This window comes from Leguminivora glycinivorella, chromosome 7 (genome assembly GCF_023078275.1).
Source record: "Leguminivora glycinivorella isolate SPB_JAAS2020 chromosome 7, LegGlyc_1.1, whole genome shotgun sequence".
NCBI lineage: Eukaryota > Metazoa > Arthropoda > Insecta > Lepidoptera > Tortricidae > Leguminivora > Leguminivora glycinivorella.
The window spans coordinates 16,946,558-16,972,360 of NC_062977.1; the positions used below are offsets into that span (position 1 = coordinate 16,946,558).

Here is a 25,803-nt window from a genome sequence, read left to right on the forward strand (position 1 = left end):
CTATGTGGGATGTTTATAAAGGTTTCCCCAGCGTATATAGAATTACCTACGCTGTGGTCGATGTGTAATATTTCTACAATCATTGCAAGCAAAAGTATTATGTGCAATCGAAATAATCGCAGATAAATATACCTACAGAGAAACCTACGGTCCCTACGGATCCAAATGAAAATATTAATGAATACTTTTATTACGCGGGCGAAGCCGCGGGTAAAAGCTAGTAATACAATAAAACTATGGAAACGGATTAAATCGCGTATAATGAATTTGCAGTTTGTTTTTGTCAATTTTGTGTAGATTAATTGATTAATTGTTTTTTAACATAGTAATGGTATTTTTTTTAATATTGTATAACTAGCTTTACTTATATTTTTAGTGTGTGAACCTGGCTTAGAAATCTATATTATTTATGGTCATGGTTCGTTAATATTTCTTGTATGTGGGTAGCTTTTGCACATTGTAATTTTTCCTCAGTCACCCATTGACCACAAACGCTGTAAAGTGTTCGAAACGGCGGGATGAATTGTAAATTCATTATACGCGATTTAATCCGTTTCCATAGTTTTATTTCATGAGTAACTATCGCGGTAACCGAAGACAATATTAATAATAATACAAATATACAAGAATTGCTCATTTAAAGGTATTAGTAACATAATATGCGAGTGTGTTTAGTAAAACGTCCCACTTTGTCGGTTACCATTAAGGCGAGATTTGCTTGTATCTTTATATGAATAAACTGACAAAGCGGCTTTATAGTAATCGACAAAGTGGGACGTTTTCCCGTGCGCACTTAGATAGATGTACTCCCATTCGAAGTGCGTTTTCACATTACACGATCCGATATCCTATATCAAAGGAGCAATCTTTGACATAGGGTAGACCGGGGACAACTGAAACAATTTATACTTAATCGCCTGTAGCATTTTAATTTGAATAGTTAGGAAGATATGAAAGTTATTTTTTAGAAGGAAAATTATTAGGCTTTTAAAGAAAATTAGTTTTAAAGGTATGTTGCCCATGGTTATTTTGTATGCGGGAGTTTTGTATTATATGTAAGCGGGAGAGTGGTACAATTGACCCCACATGGTTGTCAATTGAAACACTATGCGAGGTCATTTGAAACACCTTAATTAATTTGGGGAAAAATAAAGGAATGTTTTTATTCATATATTTAATAATGACTGCCGTGTTATAAGAACAGACCACCAAAAGATCACTTTCGTAGTACAAACTATACAAAAAATATCAGCGCCTGAAGATTCTTTCAAGATCTTGACAAAAGAAACGTATGTAAGAAAAGAAATACATGACTTTTAATCTTCTTTGTTTCAGTAACTTCTTACATATAAATTTATCATTTTGGTTAAGATGAAACAATAAGATATAATTCTATGGAATAGTCGTAAAAAAATATTAACGTTTTTCATACAAAAGTGGGTGTTTCAATTATAACCTTGTTTCAATCATAACCAGTCAGTAGCACAACGGTGTGCACTGTATGTAGACATTTTTGAAGATCTGTCGGTCGCATGCTTCTGTTTTCAGGTCGGAGTTATACGTACATGTTGCTGCTTTCATTCGTGGAATTTACACGCTGCTATATTTACAAAAACCAGAACCCCATTTTATTGATAGTCGGTTACTTGTGGGGACGATTAAAACACAGGGACGTTTGAAACGTTTCAATCGTCCACAAGTACGTTGTTTCTATCGTCCCTACAACACATGTTTGATTTCAAAATCAATTATTTACCAATTAATGACACTTCATCACTGTTTCATGGCACTTAACATATTATAGAATCCACACTCATATCACTTAGTGAATTAAAATTTCCATACTACACTGCTACACAAAATTAGACAAAAATATACGAGAGCACCAATAGTTACTTTTTCGGTCGAAAATTTTCATCGGCTCCCTGACACTGCCACGTCACTCGCGTGCCCGATCCTTATTGGTTCAAACTTGCAAAATGATCGACCGCGTGTCGTGAGTATTGCGTATTCAACGTAGGTATTGTAGTTTTCGAGAAATTTGGCTTGTTTCAACCGTAACGTGTTTCTATTGTCGCCGGTCTACCCTATATATATAAATATATAAATAAATAAATATATATATTATAGTACTTTAATATATATATATATATATATATACACATACATATAGTACTTTAATATATATATATATATATATATATATATATTCCTAAAAACGTAGTCACTATTTTATCCTCTTCGTATTCAATAATTGATTATACAATTATCTTTGATCACCACCACGTGCAACTCATATAGGTATATTATACACCGTGGTTTTTTTTGTTTTTCGTTAAATTTGACAAGCAGTTAGGTTCATCATCAGGAATCACTCTGTATATCGCTTTTTGTTAAATTCGAAAAAAAGAAATGGATTAATTAATGTGAGAGGACCTTAATCATAACATTGAAGTCATTGTCAAGTGTTTGACGGCACATGTCAAAACAAATAACATTAGGAAGTGGTAAAGGATGCCACACACGTGTTCAGTAATTAAATATATTTTTTCAATAATTCGATAACCGTAAGAGTTAAGACGATAGTTGCTCAGAGAAATTGATTGTATTTGAACTAAAGAATCTTCCCTTAAAGTTAACGGAATTCATTAAAAACACGGTATATGTAGCTCAAACATATATCTAAATCTTTACACAGGTGAATGACTCGTTCCTGAACCTTTAAGAACCATGAAAATTAATGACGGAGAAGACAGTTTAATGAGCTAGAGAATATATTAATAAAAACTTACACCAGCGTCTGGTGTTTAAAACATGTTTGTTGATCATTTTGAAGATGTGAATGTGATTTACACGATTATGAGTTCCATATTATAAATGTAGTATATTTTCTTCTTTTATTGATATAGAAGGTAGACAAATTTCCTAGTGGTAAGCAATTACCGTTGCCTATGGATTTCTATAAGCCCTGTTTTAAGCGCGTTTCAAGAGAAAAGGGAAATTCTACTTCATTGCCGCAGTTTCCTCGTTATCTCTAATTATTTTTATTTTTTATATTTAAGAGCGTGCGACTTACGATCCGGAGGTCGCGGGATCGAACCCTGGCTCATACCAATGAACTTTTCGAAACTTATTTGCGAAATGAGATTTGATATTTGCCAGTCGCTTTTTGGTGAAGGAAAACATCGTGAGGAAACCGGACTAATTCCAATAAGGCCTAGTTACCCTTCGGGTTGGAAGGTCAGATGGCAGTCGCTTTCGTAAAACTAGTGCCTACGGCAAATCTTGGGGTTAGTTGTCAAAACGGACCCCAGGCTCCCATGAGCACAGACACACACACAGACAGACACGTCAAACTTATAACAACCCGTCGTTTTTGCGTCGGGGGTTAAAAAATTTAAAAATAGTCTATTATTAATTTTCAATGGTATATTTTTAGACTAGACATCGCGCTAACGATGGCTGTGATCCATCCACTTAAGGCCGGATCCGGATATTATTCGGCGGAATCAGCGCCACCTCGTTTTTAGCTTATCATTCATTAACGTTCATTAACTCGAATCAACAAGACTTTTTTTTATTAAACGCCGCTTTATTTTACTAGTACATATTTAGTTTGAAAGCGAAATGTAATTACGAAGAAAACATTTTCTTTTTACAAGCTTTTATTTTATTGAACTTGCCTTGAATTTTTTAATATAATCTGTTCATTTCTAAGAATCATACATAAATTTACTAATTTATCTGCGACTAAATTAAAAAGATTATTTGAGTTAAGGAGTCTAGGTACATATGTATTGTTATTTATACATTACTAAGTTCAAAACGTAGGAGCTAAATTTGACCCACTTTCCGGTTTCCGATTGAGCTGAAATTTTGCACACATTTGTAAATCACGTGACAACGCAATATTATGGTATCATGGAGCTGATCTAATGATGAAGCAGAAAGGTGGTCATAGGAACTCAACTTTATTGCCATTTATGTGAGATTAGTTGTCATGGTGACTTTTCACTAGAATTTCCGGTCATAACTGCGTTTTTACATTAATCGATCCGATATCAGATGTAGGATCAATATCCTACATAATAAAGGCGCCATTTTTGACATTTGCCATTGAAATCGTTCTTATTTCCGATATCGGATCGGATAAAGCGGAAACGCTCTATGGATAGGATTTTGGGTTAGCGGCATAATTATTCCTTTTAACTTTTTATCCAATTCCATAAAGGGTAATTTTAGGTTATGTTGATGTACTTAACAAAAATTATCATTGCTGATGTTACTTCAGAAATATTATGCAAAAGAATAATTACATATTTATTTATAGCCCAATTTTGATTTCTCAATTTATTGCAGTTTTGATACGACCTTGAAGATTACTTTAACACTGAATACTAAATTCGAAATGAAGCAAAAATCATAGGCACGTTAGATGCGTATAAAATCAGGCGTGACCATGGTCATCGTCCAACGTCGTTTCAAAACCAGTAAAACTCCATAGCATTTTTTAAAAATAGCATCTATCTCCAAAATTTCCCTGCAGTCATACACTATTACAGACCATGCATTGCCTTATTGAAACGAATCTATTGATTACCTACCGAGGCATTCCAAAAACATTTGATATATCTTTCCTTTATATGCATGCTTAAACATTTTTATTACTAAAACCTGAATCTTAATTTTAAATTCAAGGTTTGCTTGATCAATCGCCCTGTAACACGTTCAGGGGCCTTATGCGACTCAAATTAACTGTCAAAGTCACATCATTTGGAAAAAGAAACAACAGTGGGTATTATGGTGTGTCGCTTCAAGTCTTGATTCTATGTAAGCTAATGGAACAGAAATCAAGCTTGTTTTACTATAGGTACGGTTATAATAGTTTTTTTTTTGTTGTTACACTAGTCACCTAATTTTGGAATACAAATATCTTATCTAGATTGGTGATTTTACTATTTGACAACTGGCGGTTTAGCACAATTTGCGGTCTCGCCGCTTGCGTGCGAGCCCATACTTGAAGACGCGCTACATGTATGGACTCGCACGACAGAATGCAAGCTGTGCTGTGCTCTGTGCTAAACCGCCTGTGTGCTTAGCCGAATGCACAGACGCTCACGATAATATATCTTTCACTACTTAAGCTATCTCTATCGCTCTTGCGTATTGGCGCGACAGAGCTAGACTGCATTTCTGTCGGCGTCTGGCGTCGCAGAAATGCCATTCGGCTAGCAGGCCGTGATGCCCGTGATATTATTGGCATCAATTGACAATCAACACGAAACGTCAGTTTTATCGTGTCGAAATTAAGCTCCTGTAGTAAAAGTTTTGGTTGTTTATTAAAGTTCCACCGCTTGCGGCTCTGACGTAGTCATTTTGGCGGAATTGAACTTTAAGTATTGATTTAACAGTCGTGATGCCGTTGTAAAAACCCCCTCGCCCCACCTAAACGCTACCTTAAACCCAAAGACCCATTTACCCAATAACTAACCTAAATCTCAAGGAACTCTACTTTAACTATCTGTCTCTGTCTTGCATTTAAACGTTTGGCCATAAAAGTGATGTGATCGTCTAGTAAGTGGTAGGACTCCGTAGTTGTGCGTAGTAACCCCTGGTTCTTTAACAAGGAGGAGAGTTGCATACCTACAAAACTGGAATTTAATGAAACTAAGATAATTAATTAAAGGTAATTTACTATAAAGTTTTAGATCTTAGAAAGTTAGATTATATTAAAGTTAGGTTATTATGAGAAGTAGATAAATAACAAAAGCAAAGTAACAAAGAACATGTTTTAATCAATGTAATATAACAAACACAATAATAATTTAGTTAAGTAATCATTCATGTAATTGTACTATACTGCAGAATCTGGATACTGGAACTCTCGTCAGTCGTTGGAGTTGGTTGACAATAGCAGTAGCTCAGCTGGAGTAGAAACAGTGGTCCTTGTAGTCCTTCCAGGTGTAACGATGTAGATAATAAATACATAAACATAAAAAAGGTTTTTGGTAAAAATCCCCAACTCCTACTTGTGACTCCTGTCGCACGAGAAGCGTCGGATAAGCCGAAGTGACTCTAAAGTTATGGAATTTAACCTAATAAAATCTGAATGCTAAAACTAACGCTTCCTATACTAGGTGGGGTATGGAGTCTCCCTAAACCAATCACTGTGGGAAAATCCCTCGATTGGGCTTCCTAATCCCTACCTCCCTATTCCTAGGAGTATAAGACTCAGCGAATGGCTAGAAAACGTTTCACAATTCCTAATGGTATTCCGATGATTGAAACGTCAAGTATTCACCAGAAACCCCTACCTACTTCATTTCACTCTAAGCTAATCCCATAACCCATTCCCAAAAGCTGTAAGCTTTGATGGCAGATCCGTAGATCAATTTATACCCTTAGGTAATAAATGCAATAGGCCTTAGCCTTAACATGACCTTAGTCAAACTGTAAGCCTTGATGGCAGATCCGTAGATCATTTTTACCCTTAGGTAATAATTGTAATAGGCCTTAGCCTTAATATGACCTTAGTCAGACTGTAAGCTTTGATGGCAGATCCGTAGATCATTTTTACCCTTAGGTAATAATTGTAATAGGCCTTAGCCTTAATATGACCTTAGTCAGGAATACAATTCATTAGGTATAAGTTGCGCGAATCGACTGTTTCTATTATACAGTACGACTCCTAACTCTGCGTTCCGCTCGGTTAGTGCACTTAAACCATAAAATGTCCACCTGAACATTATGTCAAACAGCAGCGAAGAAATAACATAGATCTTACTTCGTGCCATCAAAATGAACTGATATTTCATATCAAACAGCAGTGAAGAAATAATAAAGATCTTACTTCGTGCCATCAAAATGAACTGATATTTCATAAATGTTAAAAACATTATCAAAATTAATTTCAATCAAATATTCAAAATCTTCTAAGTAGAAACAGCTAATAATAATATAGAAAAGAAAATAATATAGATGATAAAATTTTACCAATGATGTTATTCAACATACGTGAGAGAGGATTGTCCACATATAGACTTTTTAGGAATATGGTGCATAATGTATTCATTATATTTCAGTAATGCAATAATTCTATGTTAACTCATCTAACTTCTCGTTAATATTGATGAGTAACATTTGTTCACATTAAATATATTATTTGGGACATAATTCCCCATAAAGAACTTTTAGTAATATGTTGCATAGTGTATTCATCATATTTCAGTAATGCAATAAGTCTATGGTAACTCATCTAATTTGTTGTTAATATTGACGAGTAACATTTGTACACATTAAATATATTATTTGTGACATAATTCCCTATATTCAATATATTTCAGTAATGCAATAAGTCTATGTTAACTCATCGTATTTGTTGTTTATATTGACGAGTAACATTTGTACACATTAAATATATCATTTGGGACATAATTCCCCATATTCATTATATTTGAGTAATGCAATAAGTCTGTGTTAACTCATCTAATTTGTTGTTAATATTGACGAGTAACATTTGTACACATTAAATATATTATTTGTGACATAATTCCCTATATTCAATATATTTCAGTAATGCAATAAGTCTATGTTAACTCATCGTATTTGTTGTTTATATTGACGAGTAACATTTGTACACATTAAATATATTATTTGTGACATAATTCCCTATATTCAATATATTTCAGTAATGCAATAAGTCTATGTTAACTCATCGTATTTGTTGTTTATATTGACGAGTAACATTTGTACACATTAAATATATCATTTGGGACATAATTCCCCATATTCATTATATTTGAGTAATGCAATAAGTCTGTGTTAACTCATCTATTTTGTTGTTAATATTGACGAGTAACATTTGTACACATTAAATATATTATTTGTGACATAATTCCCTATATTCAATATATTTCAGTAATGCAATAAGTCTATGTTAACTCATCTAATTTGTTGTTATATTGACGAGTAACATTTGTACACATTAAATATATCATTTGGGACATAATTCCCCATATTCATTATATTTCAGTAATGCAATAAGTCTGTGTTAACTCATCTAATTTGTTGTTAATATTGACGAGTAACATTTGTACACATTAAATATATTATGTGTACTCAAATAGTAATCAAAATACATAATAAACAAAATAATCATCTAATCACATGATATTATGATATAGTTATTTCATTAGGAAAACATCGTAAAGTCACTTCTTTTATCAAACCGTAATTCAGAACACTAAACAAAAAAATATCACTCTCTTCTTTACTTTACACTCAGTCAATTTGTGTAGGAATGTCCAATAATATTTATTTATTTATTTATCATCTTTAAATTTATACTACAGTATCAAGATTGCTTAGTCTTGCTTAAATTCATAATCAAAAGTAAAACTGCTTTATTGTAAATCAAATCAAATCAAATCAAATACTTTACCTAACTACCAACGCTAATGCGTTGGGATATAAGCGTTCTCTTTTAACAACCGCTTTACATCAGGCGAGTCGTATGCTTGTTTGCCACCGACGTAGTATAAAAAATACGTATAATTGAATGACACTTAATGTACATATCATACAAAACAACTTTTAAATTCAAGTAAACACAGTAACAACACGCCCAGTATAAGTTGATCCCGACGCGCTCAGTTATCCACCAATAGACACAGTGTAATTTAAAATGGCCGTCCGCCTCGCGTCGCGTCGAACGTGCAATCCAAATTATTTTCGACTTTTAGAAATACACTAAGAAATCACTATTCATATACACAGTAAATATTAAAACAACTACTAGATCGCATTGAAACACGATATTGGATTAATTCACAGAATATATATTAGTACGTTAACAGCAATTCCCGTTAAGTTTGTACATTTGGATCACGTCTCCGATTTGGATAAAAATTGGTAGGCTGATAGAGTCCATGATGCTGAGCAAGATCCATTAGGTTTCCCAAAATGTCCTAGGTTGATTGTATGAAACTTTCCTTTTTTGTTACCGAAAATGTATAGAAATCTGGTAACAAAAAAGGAAGGTTTCATACAAACTACATAGGACATTTTGGGAAACCTAGTGGATCTTGTTCAGCATCACGGACTCTGTCAGCCTACCAATTTTTATCAAAATCGGAGACGTGATCCAAATGTACAAACTATTCGGGAATTGCTGTTAAATAGAATATCGAAAGTACAGAATTCGCGACTAAGTGTCGTGTCGTCGCGAGTCGCAACAATCCGCCATTTTGAAATTTGAAGGTCAAATCCCAACGCTCGCCGGCCCGCGGCGTAGCTAGTACCGAATCAGTAACGTTAGGCAGCGTTCCCACTTATGAGACGCGTGTCTCGGGGCGCGCAAAGGGCGTCGGCGCCACGCCACCTGAGTGTAATTCAAAAAGCGTCTCTTCAGTACATTTTGTATAGGAAGGACGTAAGGCGCGCCCCAGGTGGCGTGGCGGCGGCGTGGCGCGCGCCGCGCCGCCTGGGGCGCGTCTTACGTCTAAAATAAACACAACGGACGTGGCGGGGCGCGGGCGTGGCGAGGACGAGGCGCGGACGGGGCGCGGGCGCAATCTAAATTACACATAAGAGGCGAAAACACGGCGCGATGCGTCATTATACAGGCTGATTTTGTTGCGGAAACATATTAATATTATCAAAAAAACAATCTTAGTAAACCCTTACTCATTTTTTAATACCTATCCAACAATGTATCACACGTTGGGGTTGGAATGAAAAAAAATCAGCCCCCACTTTACATGTAGGGGGTACCCTAATAAAACATTTTTTTCCATTTTTTATTTTTGCACTTTGTTGGCGTGATTGATATACATATTGTTACCAAATTTCAGCTTTCTAGTGCTTACGGTTACTGAGATTATCCGCGGACGGACGGACGGACGGACAGACAGACATGGCGAAACTATAAGGGTTCCTAGTTGACTGCGGAACCCTAAAAAACATTCAGTCGAATTGAGAACCTCCTCCTTTTTTTAACTCGGTTATAAAAAACAACCTTCATTGCCGGCTGGCAAACGGCTAACCGTTGAAACAGAAATATAAATGAAAGAGAAAGAAGGCTGCACCTGCGTTCACAGCTGCGTCGTCGGCGAATTCAAAGAAAAAAGCACACGTGTGCAGCCTCTTGGCTACCTACACGGCCAGGTGCGGGCGCGGCTTTCGACCTTCGCGCCGCGCAATAGAATTCAATGTCGTCTGCTCGTGTGCGGTTCATTTGCTTTGAAGTGGCGGCTTTTTAACATCAAAGGGGTGAGCCTATTTTGTGCAAAATTCTGTTATATATCGTCATTGAATGTCGAGTATATATAGTATCAAATTATTATTTAATGTTTTAAAAATAAATTCTTATCAAATTATATATGTAGTATCATCACTTTATTTCAGTGTACGAATTTAGACACTAAAACCCCGCCCCTAAATTTGATGCGATAAGGACAATTGCTGCTCAGGCGAGAAATCCTGCGTACTTAATGAAAAATACAAAAATCGAGATTTCTTAAAAACTTCCTCTCAATCAGGATAATGATGAAATAATCTGTGTCGGACCGTTTCGATATTTTGGCTAATAATTGATCTCAGTTTTGAATACCACGTCTTTCTTTGTGGCAAATTAAATTAAGCCGTTTTGACCAACTGAAAGGCTCAACTTGTTTCTTTAATAACCTAACCACAACATAAAAAAATAGAAAAAAAACCCCGACACAGTGGACCGATTATCACGAAACATGGCTAAGCACACTCCCGACTAATTCAGCTATCAAACAAAAAAAAACTAAATCTAAATCGGTTCATCCGTTTGGTAGCTACGATGCCACAGACATACACACACACACACACACAGACATACAGACAGACAGACAGACACGTCAAACTTATACCACTCCGTCGTCTTTGCGTTAGTAAAAACAAACATGCCAAAAAAGCAAAACGGTGTGACGTGCGACACAGATATTGATAATAATAATAAGTACATAGGTATAAACCAGGGAGGAAATAATGGAGAGCGTTTATATGTCCTGTTTTGCCTTAATTCAATATCATCACATATTTTTGTTGCTGATAAAATAATACATCCTGTATATCAAGCGGCGCGCCCCCTGGGCGACGCTCGAGTTGTGTCTGCTAGCGGCGCGTCGCTTGAGTTGCCTGCGCCGCCTGCGCCGCGCCGCTTCAGTGTAATTTAAAAAACGTCTCCTCAGTACATTTTGTATAGGAAAGACGTAAGACGCGCCTCAAGCGACGCCGCGCCCCGTCGCCGCCACCGCGCCGCCGCCACCTCGTTAAATTACACTGAGGCGGCGTGGCGGAGACGTCTCTTGCGCGCCCCGAGACACGCGTCTCATAAGTGGGAACGCTGCCTTACGTCACGGGAATAATTCGCATGTCATTTTCGCTCGGTTTAACGCGATGCCTTTTTAATCTAAATTGTTTGTAATTGATACATACCGATAGGCAAATACTTAAAACTACGTGGTGAAAGTATACTTGCAATAACAGTGTAATAATGAACTAAAATTATAACCGCGAAGATCTAATCTTACGTACTTTGTAGACTTGTCACAGAGCCTTTAAATTATCAACACTTTATTAACTTTTTGTGTATGTGAAAAATAATGGAAAGCAATAAGCATTGTGTTATAAACTGTGTTTGTGTCTTAGTGAATTGGTTAGTGAAATATTTACACTATAAAAGCAAGCTAGTGTCCCGATGGATTGTAAATGTAAAAAGGTATGTAGCTAAAATAGTTTTATTGCAATTACGTACTTAAAGCGGGGTTCTTTAGTTTATGCCACACGAACTATATAGTATTATTTAAATAACACACATAAAATGCCAATGAAAACCGTCACGTAATTAATTATGTAGTTCACTTGCGCACTAAAATTATTAAAGAATAATTAATACCTGTTTTCTTAATGTCAGAAGGTCTTCTTTATGTCGCCTTCGATGGCTAGCTCCTTCATTCTGCATAACTATTGGCTTACTCACCAAATCTCCTTTTTCTGAACTATGCAAACCTTAGCTCCAGCCTTCTCCGTAGTCACAAAGTACCTATTCTTATAATGTTATGTCTTCAACGTTCCCGAACCTAATGACCCCATCTGACGCTGCGCTCAGAGTTTTATTCCCCCGAATATGACGCATGCGCTGTTCTTGGTGACGCTCCCCAAACGCCCGGGACGCGATTCTCTAGCGTCTCATTGGTTGAAGTTTTTCGTCCAAAGTTCCGCTTTCCTCGATAACAACGCTTACGGCAATAGTGTAAGGAATGTTTGATTTTGTAAATTACGCTAACTTTCATATTTTTATCCCGATTTACTGCTTTCCTCGATAATAACGCTTTTGGCAACAGTTTTAGAAATGTTGATCTTTGTAAATTATGTACGTTTGAATTCCGGGAATAATTATTATTTTTCTATCGTGTGATCTCCCCAGCGTGGCCTTGTGCTGCGGGTAGCAACAGTGATCGTTGTGCGAAATGTGCGTGCCCAAATTCCGAGAATTGTTATTTTCAATTTCCTGGAATTTTTGTTTCTAAGCATATTTAATTTTACAAATACTGTATTCAAATAGTGTAACTATTTGATTAGAATATTACTTATTATGAAATCATACAACACAACATTAACATAGACAATTGTCTAAAAGAAACAAAGTCTGATTATTCAAATAATTATATACATAGATTTGTAAGAGGCGAGGACATCGGGTCGTTACACCGTTTAGAGCTTGAAAGTTATGGCCTAAGTCAGGTAAACATTACTACGTTTGTGAAAATTATTCTATGTTTTCTGTTTAAAAAATGACATGGGTTAGAAATTGCAAACTTAAAATTCAATTGTATGTTCCTAATAGAAATAAATCTCATAAGTATATCCTCTTAAGACCCACTGTAACTATATTTTAAAACTTTTTTAAAGTACTTCACACCTAAGAAAACCCGGTTCTTAAGCTTAATCCTACTTTTATATTTTCATACTTTTGTAAGTGTTAAAAGCTAAATTATGTTTCTAAAGTCGCCGTCAATAGAATTTGTGAACAATATAAACAAACCTTGTAGTCAAAATGTCTTTAATTTTCATTCTAACTCATCAGATACTGGCTAAATCCATGTGTTATTTAATCAATTCATCTCGAATTATGATCCTCAACCTTTAAAATAATAAAATTGTGCTAAAATATTGATATTTTATATAATGGTTTGTTTACATTGTTGACAATTTCTATTGACAACGATTTTATATATATATTTTTTTTACATCCTTCCATAATTTATTGAACAAAAGAAATCATTAAAAATACATACGTTCTATATTTCGTTCGTTGTTTCTATATTTGTTAGCACCATAAACAAAATAACAAGTTTTTTGAGCTTTAATTCATTATTTGGTTCCAAATCAAGAACAAAATATTTGCACTAGTAAAAGGGTCCTTACTCCCCTTATTTTTTACTGGACCTTATAGGTCCTTATGGAGCACCTCAAACATTTCGTTTCAGGATGATATACTATCTTATGAGTATACATACACAGGTCTAAAGCTTCCGGAAAAGTACAGTTTTATCACACCTCGGACACTGGCCGTCAAATATATGAAAGAGGTGCGTTCCTAGCACACAGTCTAAGCTCGTGTAGGTGAACGCGTACTAAGCTTGTATGAGTGAAATATGACAGGTCGATTGTTCGCATTTTTGACAGGCGGTAACTGTGAGGTAACCGAGAGGGGGTGGGTGGCACTTTCAGCGGGGAGCGGGAGTGGCCATACTGTACGATAGTACTCTTTATTATACTGTGGTTTTATGTAACGGAAAGTCACAAAAATTCTCAGAAATAAGCAACCATAATTTAAATTGTGCAAGCCGCTGAAACAAAGTTTCCAAAGTTACTTACGCGGATATTTCTAACAAAGTATGAAATATTTCAAGAAGTTAATGTTATTTTTAGAAACACGAAGGTATTGAGGAGGTCACGTGTGGTGATGGGCTTAAAAGGTCTGCCTTTCCTACCGTGGGTGTCGTAGAAGTCGACTGTGGGATATGGGTAGGGTTGCAAAAAAACGGTTTTTTTTCTGGCTTGAAAAAAAAACATGAAAAAAAACCGTGAAAAAAAAACAGTTTTTTTCTGGATCATGTTTTTTTCTAAAGTACGAAATCTCAAAATTTGCAAAGCAATTAATACTTTTATACGGTTTTTTAGACTTAATGTTAACTATTAAAAACATTTAATCAAATAATTTTAATTTCTGGTCTTATAAAAGTAACATTTACGAAATCTGTAGTTGGTAGTTATCACTATTTACTGTTGGCAACACCACCACCTCTCCGCGTTGCACGCCGCATCGGGGATTTCCCAATAAACGTTTCAAAATTCTGAAAAAAAATATTTGGTTTTTTTTCTATTTGCAACCCTAGATATGGGTTCAATTGTGGTATGGGGAATGGGCTAACCACCTGTCACTGCCATGTGCTCTGCTAAATGCTTGCTTTACAGGCAAGAATGTAATGTATATATATAGTAAATGGCACCCCGTTCTTCGGTATCCCGACTTATAATATCCAGCCTATAATTGTGATAAGTATATGAAAATGATTGGTTGATTGACTCCAGAGACAAATATAGAGGAACGGTGCATCCCAGTTATAAATAGAATCGAGGCGACGCTTTAATCGAAGCCTCTGTTCTAATCACTGAACATCGTATTAACACGAAGTATATCGTATTGTATAAATAAACCTTTGAGACATATATTTGCAGTCCTTAAAACATGACTTGCATGAGTTTCAAATCCTAATAATTTAGAAAATTATTAACCTCCTCAGTCCGCGTGTACAAATTTTCACATACTTATTCCATAATTTTTAACCGCCGTCCCAAATCTCAACAAAGGTGGTTCTCAATTCATCTGTATGTTTTTTATGTGTGTTCCACGACATCTCCGTCGCGTCGTTACTGGACCGATTTTTTTTTTTAATTGAATGTATATGCATATAGATTGGTCCTATTTTTATTATAAGAACCAAGTTCTGATGATGGGATCCTGGAGAAATCTAGGGAATTCCTCAAATCTGAAAGGCATGCATATTATTATGGTGATTTTTGTGGTTTTATAAGAACAGCATGCATTTACGTACGGAACAGTGACATTTGGTGCAGTAGAACTGCTGATGATGGTCAAGCGGAACTCCTCAAATCATAACGGCACACTTATAGTGACTTTGGTATTTTTATAAGCAGTTTTAAAAAATACCTACACATTTCTACATAATCCAACATTCGCAAGTACCTTTCAGCAGAACCCCAAAAGCGGCGTTTTTTTTTTCTTAAAAATTATTTTAAACTTTAATTGAGTAACAAAAGGTTAGGTTAAATATATACCTTATTTATCCATAGATTTCATTGTTTTTAATTTCTATGTCCTGTAGGTAAATAATTGTTTTATTTTAAATTCAGGCTCTGAAATAAGTAACGCTACTTTTTTTGTTATTGGTTTGCGGACATGCCAAAATAGGATAAAAAGGCTCGCCATGTTACCTATAGGTACACTACACACATCACAATGATATAACTATAAACAACACAACACATACCTACATAGATGATGATCAAAACGACAAAGACTGTAGTGGCTGTTTGTTTACCCCAATAAATAGAAAAAAAAAAAAAACCGGCCAAGTGCGAGTCGGACTCGCCCACCGAGGGTTCCGTACCTACAAAACTATTAGGTACTTTTACGTTACTCACATAAGTCTAAAGACTGGGCTAGGCTAGAAGTATAGGTTCTCTAATGAGCATAATTGTGTTTAACGCCACCTCTCGACGAATTCGCGAACTAATTAGCACAGCTTGCGTGAGGTCTTTTATAATGTTAACCAAATTCATAGTTATTTGTTATACAAGGGGGCAAAGTTGTATTTTAACGCCGAGTGTGAAATTGAAAAACGAGCAAGTGAAAGGATTCTATAGTTGAACCACGAGCGAAGCGAGTGGTTCGAAAATAGAATCCTGAACTTGCGAGTTTTTTAACACACGAGAAGTAAAATACATTTGCACCCGAGTGTAACACAAAACTTTTCCCCTCGCTACAGCGAGGAAACTACAACGCAAAAAATGCGTTTATCACTGCTTCCAGTAGTTTCACAGGTGGTAAATCATCTTTATTACTAGATTCACATACTTTTATCAATTTTAAAGCAGTTAATTTGACTTTATTCAAGGTCAAATTACTTTACCCACTAGTGGATAAAATGCGTTTTTACCCGCTGGTATTAAAGGACAAAACACGTGTTTCCGAGCTAGTGAGGGGAAAACATTTTTTATTTTATTTTAAAGTAGGTGTTTTATGTAAAATTTCGTAGCTATAAATTTTAACACCTTTATTCATAAACGTACACTAAAGTTATCCAGCCGATAAAGTTCGTTTGTCCCTTTCTATCACACCAATACGTCGGAAAGGGACAAACGAACTTTTCCCCTCACTAGCTCGGAAACACGTGTTTTGTCCTTTAATACCAGCGGGTAAAAACGCATTTTATCCACTAGTGGGTAAAGTAATTTGACCTTGAACAAAGTCAAAATAACTGCTTTAAAATTGATAAAAGCAGGTGAATCTAGTAATAAAGATGATTTACCACCTATGGAACTGTTGGAAGCAGTGATAAACGCATTTTTCGCGTTGTAGTTTCCTCGCTACAGTGAGGGGAAAAGTTTTGTGTTACACTCGGGTGCAAATGTATTTTACTTCTCGTGTGTTAAAAAACTCGCAAGTTCAGGATTCTATTCTCGAACCACTCGCTTCGCTCGTGGTTCAACTATAGAATCCTTTCACTTGCTCGTTTTTCAATTCCACACTCGGCGTTAAAATACAACTTTGCCCCCTTGTATAACAAATAACTATTATCGGCTTGATAACTTTAGTGTACCTTTATGAATAACGGGGTAAGTATTACCGTACTGTAAAAATGTAATGTATACGGATTAATGAATTTAATATAGATAGGTAATTATTGATATGTGGCAAAACGAAGGAAATTGTTTACACCTTCGCAATAAGTATCTAAAGATATTTTTTTAATTTACCATGTTACTTCACGTACCTACTTAGGTACTTATTTTAAAAACTCTAAAAATGTCTATTGAGTTTCTGCCACAGACCACCATGTGGCTTCTGCACGGCTTCTGCATATTCTGCGCTGTGATAGAATTGCCATAGTAGGTATGTATATATTGTATAATAGGCAGTAAGAGGCAAAAAACATATTGTGCTAAAATATTTAAAATACCTACAGTCATTTCCAAAACGTGTGAATTCATGTCAATACTTTCTTTTATCAGTATTACACGGAGTAGGTAAACGTTTCGTGGCAGCGGCAGCGCACACTGCAGAGAGCGCACGCGGACACCGGCGCGGCGCCACAGAATATATAATAGCACAAGTACAGAAGGCCCACTGCTTTGATGTTTCCGATATGCCGCCTTTTTAAATACCTACAACATTCTTACAAAGAAACGAGCCGCACGTGCGCGGCGTCCGGTGATAGGGTTACCAATGGATCCAAACGAATTAATACTCACATTAAATGTTATATTATTATATTCAAGTCTTGAGTACTTTCTAGGTATATACGCTGTATTTATATATTTTTGTTCAAGGTTCCAACATCACAAGTCTTATTGAACTTTTCCGTGGGACTTAATCAGTAGTAGATCTGTATAAGAATATCTTTTGGTATTTATTTTATTCAATATGTCTATTTAACTAAGTATTATTAGCACAGACCAACCCCTATAGACATCCATTACAAGACGACTCGCGGTCGCCACCCTTCCTAGTATTTGCACTGATATAAGCGCGGGCGCTCGCCGTGCCCGATCAGTATCGACCAAGTAACAGACCCGAAAGCAGCGCGTGTTTTTCGCACTAAAAAATTGGAAAAGGGTATTTTGATGCCTTAAAGATGTCCACCTGTAGTGTGAAATGGTGTGGAAAGGTAACAAGAAGCTCAAATTTAAAAACAGACGGCATTACATTCCACAAATAAGTCATATTTATAATTTATTCAGAGCCGGCATAGGTCAACTTACATTGGCCACTTACGCGTCAGTAGAGGGACAGTCATACTTCTGTCCCTTTTCATCTGGCGCGACTGCCCGCCGTCCTTGAAACGGCCAATCACAGCGCGCTTAACACATTCCCCGCCCGCTCCTCGCACCCCAAACACTGGTGACTCGTATCGCGAACAAAATATACATGATTGCGACTCTATAGGAGGTTCTCTGTGATTATTAGACATTCCACCCGCGGACATCGCTTAATAAACCTTGCGACGTAAAGTAACAATGCGAACGTGCATTCCGTGAAAATGTGCGCCACCCCTGAGTAGGCCGCGAACTCGCGGCCGCCAGGATATACTTGTAGCGCGGCGATAGGATAGCGGAGTGAGCCGCCCCTGGCGGCGCCAGCGGACGCGTCTGTGTGCGTGAGCTAGGTATGCATACAACTACAACTGCTGTAGGCACCGCCCCCCCTCAGCGCGTCCGCTGCGGCGCGGCGATAATCACCTAGGCCTAAGGCCCTGGTTTCTCTGGCCCGTCACACGCGCCCGGCGGCGTCTGGATGTGAGCCGCATGTGCCGCTGTGCCACACGCCGTCGGTCGCGGGTGCGTGGGTTTTCTGACCCTTGGTCACCCGTCGCCGGCGACGGAACTCAGAAGCTCTGGTAGACTGATTTTTGATTTGTTGTGTTGTGCTCTGATCAAAATGAATGCAAAAATACTTACATTGTAATTCTTAGAGGAAGAAGATTATACGCGACTTAATCCGTTTCCATGTAAATATTGATTTTACCCAAAAAAAGAGACAATCAAACGATATTTTTGTATGAAACCGGCAAAAAGAAAGTGAAATTTTTAACTTGGTACTCAAACACTTGCATTGTAGTAAAGAAAAATTTACATCATATATTCGATTATATCGAAAACAGTTCACAGAAGTACAATTCATCCATTGAATTACTATGTACTAACATACTAGAAATGACACCCCAAACAAAGTCTGTGCTCCGGCCGGCAGCGCGCGGCGCATGCGTGGGGAGGTACCGTGTCATAGAGTAAGACTTGACCAATGACCACCTACACGGGAAGCATGGTCGCGCGATAGACGATAAAATAGCAGGCCGTCCCTATCGCACTATTTGTAAGTGCGATAGGGACGGCCTGATATTTTATCGTCTATCGCGCGACCATACTTCCCGTGCTAGACGCGACACTCTTAGTGTAGACCTTTTTTTATACTTTTTGTAAAATACTAAGTAGTTTAATTTTAGCAATATCATACATTGTGCTATGTTTAAGTTCTACTAAGTGAAACAAAAATACATTATTGATTTTTTTCATATACTTTAATTGACCTTGAAGAAAATCATAGGTTATTATTCTATGAAAATATCGTGACTCGTGTTAGAACTATGTAGTGAAATAAATTTAACATTTCTCTTTTATATATTACAAACAGAATATAATCACAATTACTATACTTCATTACCTACATGTCAAGTCTGTGCGATTATGATGCGATTAATCTATGATTTCGTTCAACAAAATGGCAGCGATAGCTTCGCGTTTGAGGAGCGCGTCCCTTCATTGAAATAATTACTTAAATAAAGATCGATTAACATAGCGTGTGTATACTAACCGATGAAATGTGACACGTCAGTTTTATTCGATTTTCTCGTATGGCTTAAACAGCATCTTGTTGCGCAGGAAGGCATTTTTACATTTTATTTGTGTGCAGGCAGAAACAACCTCCTCACGCTACGCGCAGAGACTGACTGAGCCAACATAAGTCCATGGACTTATGTTTGTAGCGCAAACTTTTTGCTCGCAGTGTCCTCTCTAGTATTACCTCAATGAGTTCATCATTATCTTTAGTGAAGTCAGTCATTTTCCATATCAAGACGCCACCCGCCGTCCGACGTCTGTTGCTATTGTACAAAACGAATACAGACCGTCGCGTGCGGCGTGTGACCTTCGCCCGTCGAACCACCCGCCGCCGGCGACGTTTCAGAGAAACCACCCTCAAACATTTCCGAACAAAACATTCGAACGTCGTCAGTCGCGGACCCACGTAAAAAACCACAACGTTCTATGAACATTGGTCAAGTGCGAGTCGGTTTTCGACTTTTCCATACAAAGAACTCATGAGCGCCTGAACGACTGTGATGGCAAAGTTAACTTTTCGCACTTTCAAGACTTTACGTATATATCTCGGAAACGATAAGAGATAGAGCAAAATGGACTTCAGATTTGGGCTGGCGGTGGCACAAATTCTATGTTTTCGTCAACAGAGACCTGTTTTTGGACCGATTTCAACAAAATTTTGCTCAGTCCACTTACAAACGGTCTTAAGCGCCTCCTTTTTAGTAGGAACTTAAGTCATTTTGGCAAATGAAAAAAAAAAATTGAACAATTTCTAAAAAGAAAAAGACAGAAATGAATTTCTTTCTACCTGTCCATCACGCTTACAAAATTTTAAGACGTTTAGTAACTGCTTGCAGCGTCAGTGAGTGAAAATCTTAATTTGAGTTTTTTTCTCGTAAGTCCGACTTACGCTTGACTGTAGATTTCTAATAGGTTTTCCTTTAATCTAGAGGTAGAGGGCTATCTCGTGTATTTTTTTGAAAATTTTACGCTAAGTAGTTTCGGAGATAAGGGGGGGGAATGGTCATTTTTTGTCTATTTTCTTAAATTACTTCTAAAGTACCAAAACTAAAAATTAAAAAAAAATATATTTCAAATGCTCATAAAATCCTCTTTCATTTGATATATAACACAATATAGTTTTAATAACTTTGATTTTTAATTTTCAAGTTTACCCCCCAAAAGTGACCCCTATGATTAAATTTCATTAAATTAAATTACATGTCCGTCTTTGGGCCATAGGTTTACATATGTGTACCAAATTTCAAGTAAATCGGTCCAGTAGTTTCGGAGAAATCGGCTGTAACAGAGGGACAGACAGACACACGAGTGATCCTATAAGGGTTCCGTTTTTCCTCTTTGAGGTACGGAACCCTAAAAAAGACGAATGAAGAAAGTTCCCAAAAATCCACATTGACACGACTTATCTCGGTCTGCCCTACATATGACACACGTGTAATGTAACGATCCTTGTTTTATTTTCAGGAAAGAACACCACCGTGTTCATAGGGCTCAATGTCAACCGTGTTTCGGGAGTGGATGAGAATAAGGAGGTAAATATATGTCGCCTTATTTTAATTTTATAAGCCTTACCTACCCAGTCCTTCTAACATACACAGTCTTTAAAAAGGGTCACTATTAAATTTACCTTATCGCTAAAAGACTATATAGCTGACATGTCTGGATTGTGTTATGTCTTTGTGGCTACGTAGACATGAATGCTAAATGCGTCTTTAGCAAAACGTCTGGATCTTAAAACGTAACAATTTAAAATGATCTAACTGCAAAACATCTTCATCTTCGAATGTCTGTATTACAAAACAGACATGAACGCTAAACAGTCGAGGAGCAAAAAGTCTGGATTGTTTAATGTTTTTATTGCTAAAAAGAATAAACGCCAAACGATCCGTTAGCAAAACGTCTGGTTTTAAAATGCTTAAGTGCCTTGAGAATTCAAACCTTCTCGCACTGTTAATAAGAACTGTTACATATTTATTATAAACCATGACGTCCATGACACATTATATTTCCGGACGTTTTGCTACTGTATCGTTCTGTGTTGACGTCAATTAACTAATTTCACTTTTGACTTTTTAGATATGCTAATCATACGGAATATGTATATTTCCAGACGTTTGGCTATTCATTCATTCTAAGTCTTAGCCATCCAGTTAAATTAACTTTTTGGTGATTGAGTATTCTACTTTCAAGTCATCCCAGCTGAATTGACTTTATGCTGACTGTATATTTACATTTTCTGACATCTAGCCGAAATAGTCGTTTAGCGATAAGATAAACTTGATAGTGACCCTTTAAAAAAGCTGGAGGATTAAATGTACCTATTTTACAAAGGTTTTTTAACCTGGCTATTTCTGTTAAGCGACAGTCATTCATTTTTCACGGTTTCAATGTGCAATAAAGTACCTGTTCTTAAATTTACCACTTTCACGGCTGAGTAGAGTTTATCAAACCGTCAGTTGTAGTTGGTGCGAAGCCAAATGCACAATTGCACAAGCGCTCACGATAATATCTGTATCGTAGCTATCTATCTCTAACGCTCTTGCGTATTGGGGCCACAGAGCCAGACTGAATTTCTGTCGGCGTCTGGCGTCGACGATTCCCATTCGGCTACGCCGACTGGCTTTTAGTCTTCGAAACTAATCGCTCAGTTCGACTCATTCGAATATTTGTTTACCCGCTTTCGTTTTCAATTTTTATAAGCGGTGACCCATGTTTTCTTCTCCTCGACGATATTAATTTCAAATACACATTTCTATTCCAGGAGATAACCCTGGACGTGTTCCTACAAGTATCCTGGAAGGACCCCCGGCTAAAAGTGGGCATGGAGTCCATAGACCTGCCCTGGGAGTTCCGCCAGCTGATCTGGACGCCGGACCTGTACATCTGGCAGCTGCAGACCATGAGGATCCTGTCCGTGCTGCAGGAGATGGCCTCGCTCAGGCTTTATAGGAATAGCACCGTCTCAGTCAGTATTGGGTTCGTCTTTTGACAATATTTATTGATATATGCAGATAATGATATTTTAAACAGACTTTCACAAAAAACTGTATCATATTGGTATTTTTATTTTTACTTTAGTTACTTTTAACGTTTTAGATCTAAGTAAGGTAAAATGGGGGAAGATTGAAGGGTTTTTCTTGAGGGGTAAGAATATATATGTTCAGTATAACGAAGCATTGCAAGGGCGGCTTTCCATCTTATCCCGCATGAAAATACCTTCAACCTTCCCGCACCTTACCTTACGTAGAAAATTGATGCCATATTTACACCTTAAAAACAAATTTTAAAGTCCAACATATTTTTATATTCCTTTTGTATTCAATGTCGAGCACACATTAAAAGTGATTCTTTATATTTAAAAAGTTGCTTGGTAATAAAATTAAAAACAAAGTAATACTTAAACAAGAAGGTACTTATTTATTACCTTGATTTTAATTTGACCTTGATTCAAGCAGACATGTGGAATGCGTTATTTTTTTTTATGTCGATATAAAACTAGCTATATTGTATCTAATGTCGTTGACAACTTTCTTTCAATTTACAACGGCCGGAAAAATGAAAAGTGTTTCGCTACATGTTATGTGATCGGTTAATGGACTAGACATGTGTGATTAAGATTTGATTTGTGCGAAAATAAAGTGTTTTGTATTTATTTTAGCGCGACGATAACAATAAAATGCGAGATGGACTTCGTGTTATACCCTTTAGACGTGCAAACCTGCAACATTGATTTTAGCAGCTGTAAGTATTATTGAAAGAAGTAAATTTTATAATTACTGAGAGTTTGTATTAATAATTATATTATATTGTTTGTAATGTTCGAGTACTTACCTACTTTTTGAACTTAAAAATGATTATGAGCTCATGCGTAGCATCATTACGTTTTTAGGGTTTAGTACCAAAATTACAATGAATCCTTCCTGTGCCCTGTGCGACTCTGTCTCTCTGTTCGTCCGCCTGTCACAAATCTAATTATCTCAATACCTCCTTAAGTTATTATCTGTTCTATGGTGATTTTTGGTTTCTAAACATGTCATTCTTGCTGTTAACATAAAATTATATTTGAGTACGTATGTGATATTAATTTTGTTGTAAATGCATGCAAGTCTTTTTTAAATATTTATGTTTCTTTAGCACCTCTGTCCCTATATGTCATAAACCCCGTTTTCTTAAATGTTTCGTGACTAAAGCGTAGGTAGGTGTCACTTGCTATGGCCCCGACGGAAGATCAGCATTGGCCCTTCGAGCCTAACGCCATGCTGAGTCGGGCACATTTTGTGGTAAATGTGTGTACCTACCTTTTATGGTATATGTAAGCTGCTGTTCGAAGGTCTTCATATTTCAATATATATCATAACTGATCATAACCTAACCTGTTTCCAGACAAGTACACATCAGAGTACGTGAGATTCGAGTGGCGGGAGATCCCTCCGTGGCTGGGCTGGCGGCTGGCTGGCGGGCAGCGCAACCAGTTCCGCCTGCCCAAATACGTAGTCAGCTTCACTACTGACAAAAGTAAACATATTGCCCAATATGGTGAAGGTAAATGTATATTTATTGCTTTGCGCTTAAGTTTGCGCCTCATAAATCACTAATCATGTACGTATACAATTTAGGACCGAGTGGTGAACATTTTGATAGGTAGCGATTCCCTTTAACGAAATGTTTCAACAAGGTGGTGCAGCTATATACTTACGTATAGCTTGCTTTTTCAATCCCTACACTTGTGTCAAAGTCGTGCTTCTGAAATTCCTTTTCAAGCAATTCTCATACCTACTTCAAAACTGTTTGAGAAAGAGGCATAAATATAGCGTTAACTACTCAAACTCAAAACTTGCAAAGTTGCAAATCCCAACAAAGCCTAAGTTCCAAAAATGTTTTATTGGAGACCTGTAGAGGGAAAATGGAGCCTAGTCATCATCATCGTCCTTGCGTTATCCCGGCATTTGCCACGGCTTATAGGAGCCTGGGGTCTGCTTTGATAACCAACCCCAAGATTTGGCGAAGGCACTAGTTTTACGAAAGCGACTACCATCTGACCTTCCACCCCGAAGGGTAACTAGGCCTTATTGGAATTAGTCCGGTTTCCTCACGGTGTTTTCCTTCACCGAAAAGCGAGTGGCAAATATCAACTGACATTTCGCACATACCTAAGTTCCGAAAAACTCATTGGTACGAGCCGGGGTTCGAACCCGCGACCTCCGGATTGAAAGTCGCACGCTTAAAGTGGAGCCTAGTGAAAACTCAAAAAACGCAATTTGGAAATAATCAGTATAGTTGAATTTTGTTAAATGTATTGGGTGTCGGAATGCCAAGACAGCGTTATCATTATAAAAATTAAATTTTGTATATTAGCTCCAAAACTTCTTTCTATTTTACCTCTAAAAGTTTTTTTTTTAGTGTTATCTTCTGATTCTGAACTCGACCGGGGTCGAATCTTTGTTAAATGGTTATTTTGTGAATACAAATTAAGTAGGTAATCTTATGCCTAAGCCGTTTTACCTAATAATTTGTGCTAGATACTGTCAAAACTGTTTCACGCTCGGTCGAACTACTAATTCTATACTGCTACGCGCTGTCGCTTGCCGCTAGCATGACGCAGGTACTCTGGCCCCGTAACCGAATGGCATTTCTACGACCCGAAATGAAAACGAAACGCCGCGAAAGGTAGTCAGGCTCTGTCGCGCCAATACGCAAGAGCGATAGAGATAGATATCTTCGAGCGTTTCGTTTCGTGGGCGTTTGTGCAATCGGCTACGCACGCTGGGTTCGGATGACACACAATATTACAATTATTTTGTCAACAACGACATATAATTTCACACAAACTTGCATATTTGCTGTATCATCGTCATCCGCGCCTAGAAAATGATACCTTTCTGTTATGTTCGGTTATTTATTTGTTAGTATCTGTTACTCTTCTAATATATATGTTTTCATAATCATAGTGTGTGAGCTTGGTGGGTAGTTTTGTGACATGTCGTTAACAATACTGATGTTTTATTGTGTCCTGTCTTAGTTTTATAGATGATGAGCACATGTTGGTGGAAGACTTAGGTAATAAGT

General features: G+C 36.9%; 1 protein-coding gene across 1 annotated transcript in view; it reads left to right on the forward strand.

Moving 5' to 3' along the window:
• LOC125228258 (glycine receptor subunit alpha-4-like) overlaps positions 1–25,803 on the forward strand; it is a 60,054-nt gene that overhangs the window by 28,058 nt on the left and 6,193 nt on the right. The window contains 4 exon segments of the mRNA XM_048132756.1: positions 21,202–21,269; positions 22,499–22,713; positions 23,396–23,478; positions 24,121–24,279. Of these exon segments, the coding sequence (XP_047988713.1) occupies positions 21,202–21,269; positions 22,499–22,713; positions 23,396–23,478; positions 24,121–24,279 (525 nt within the window).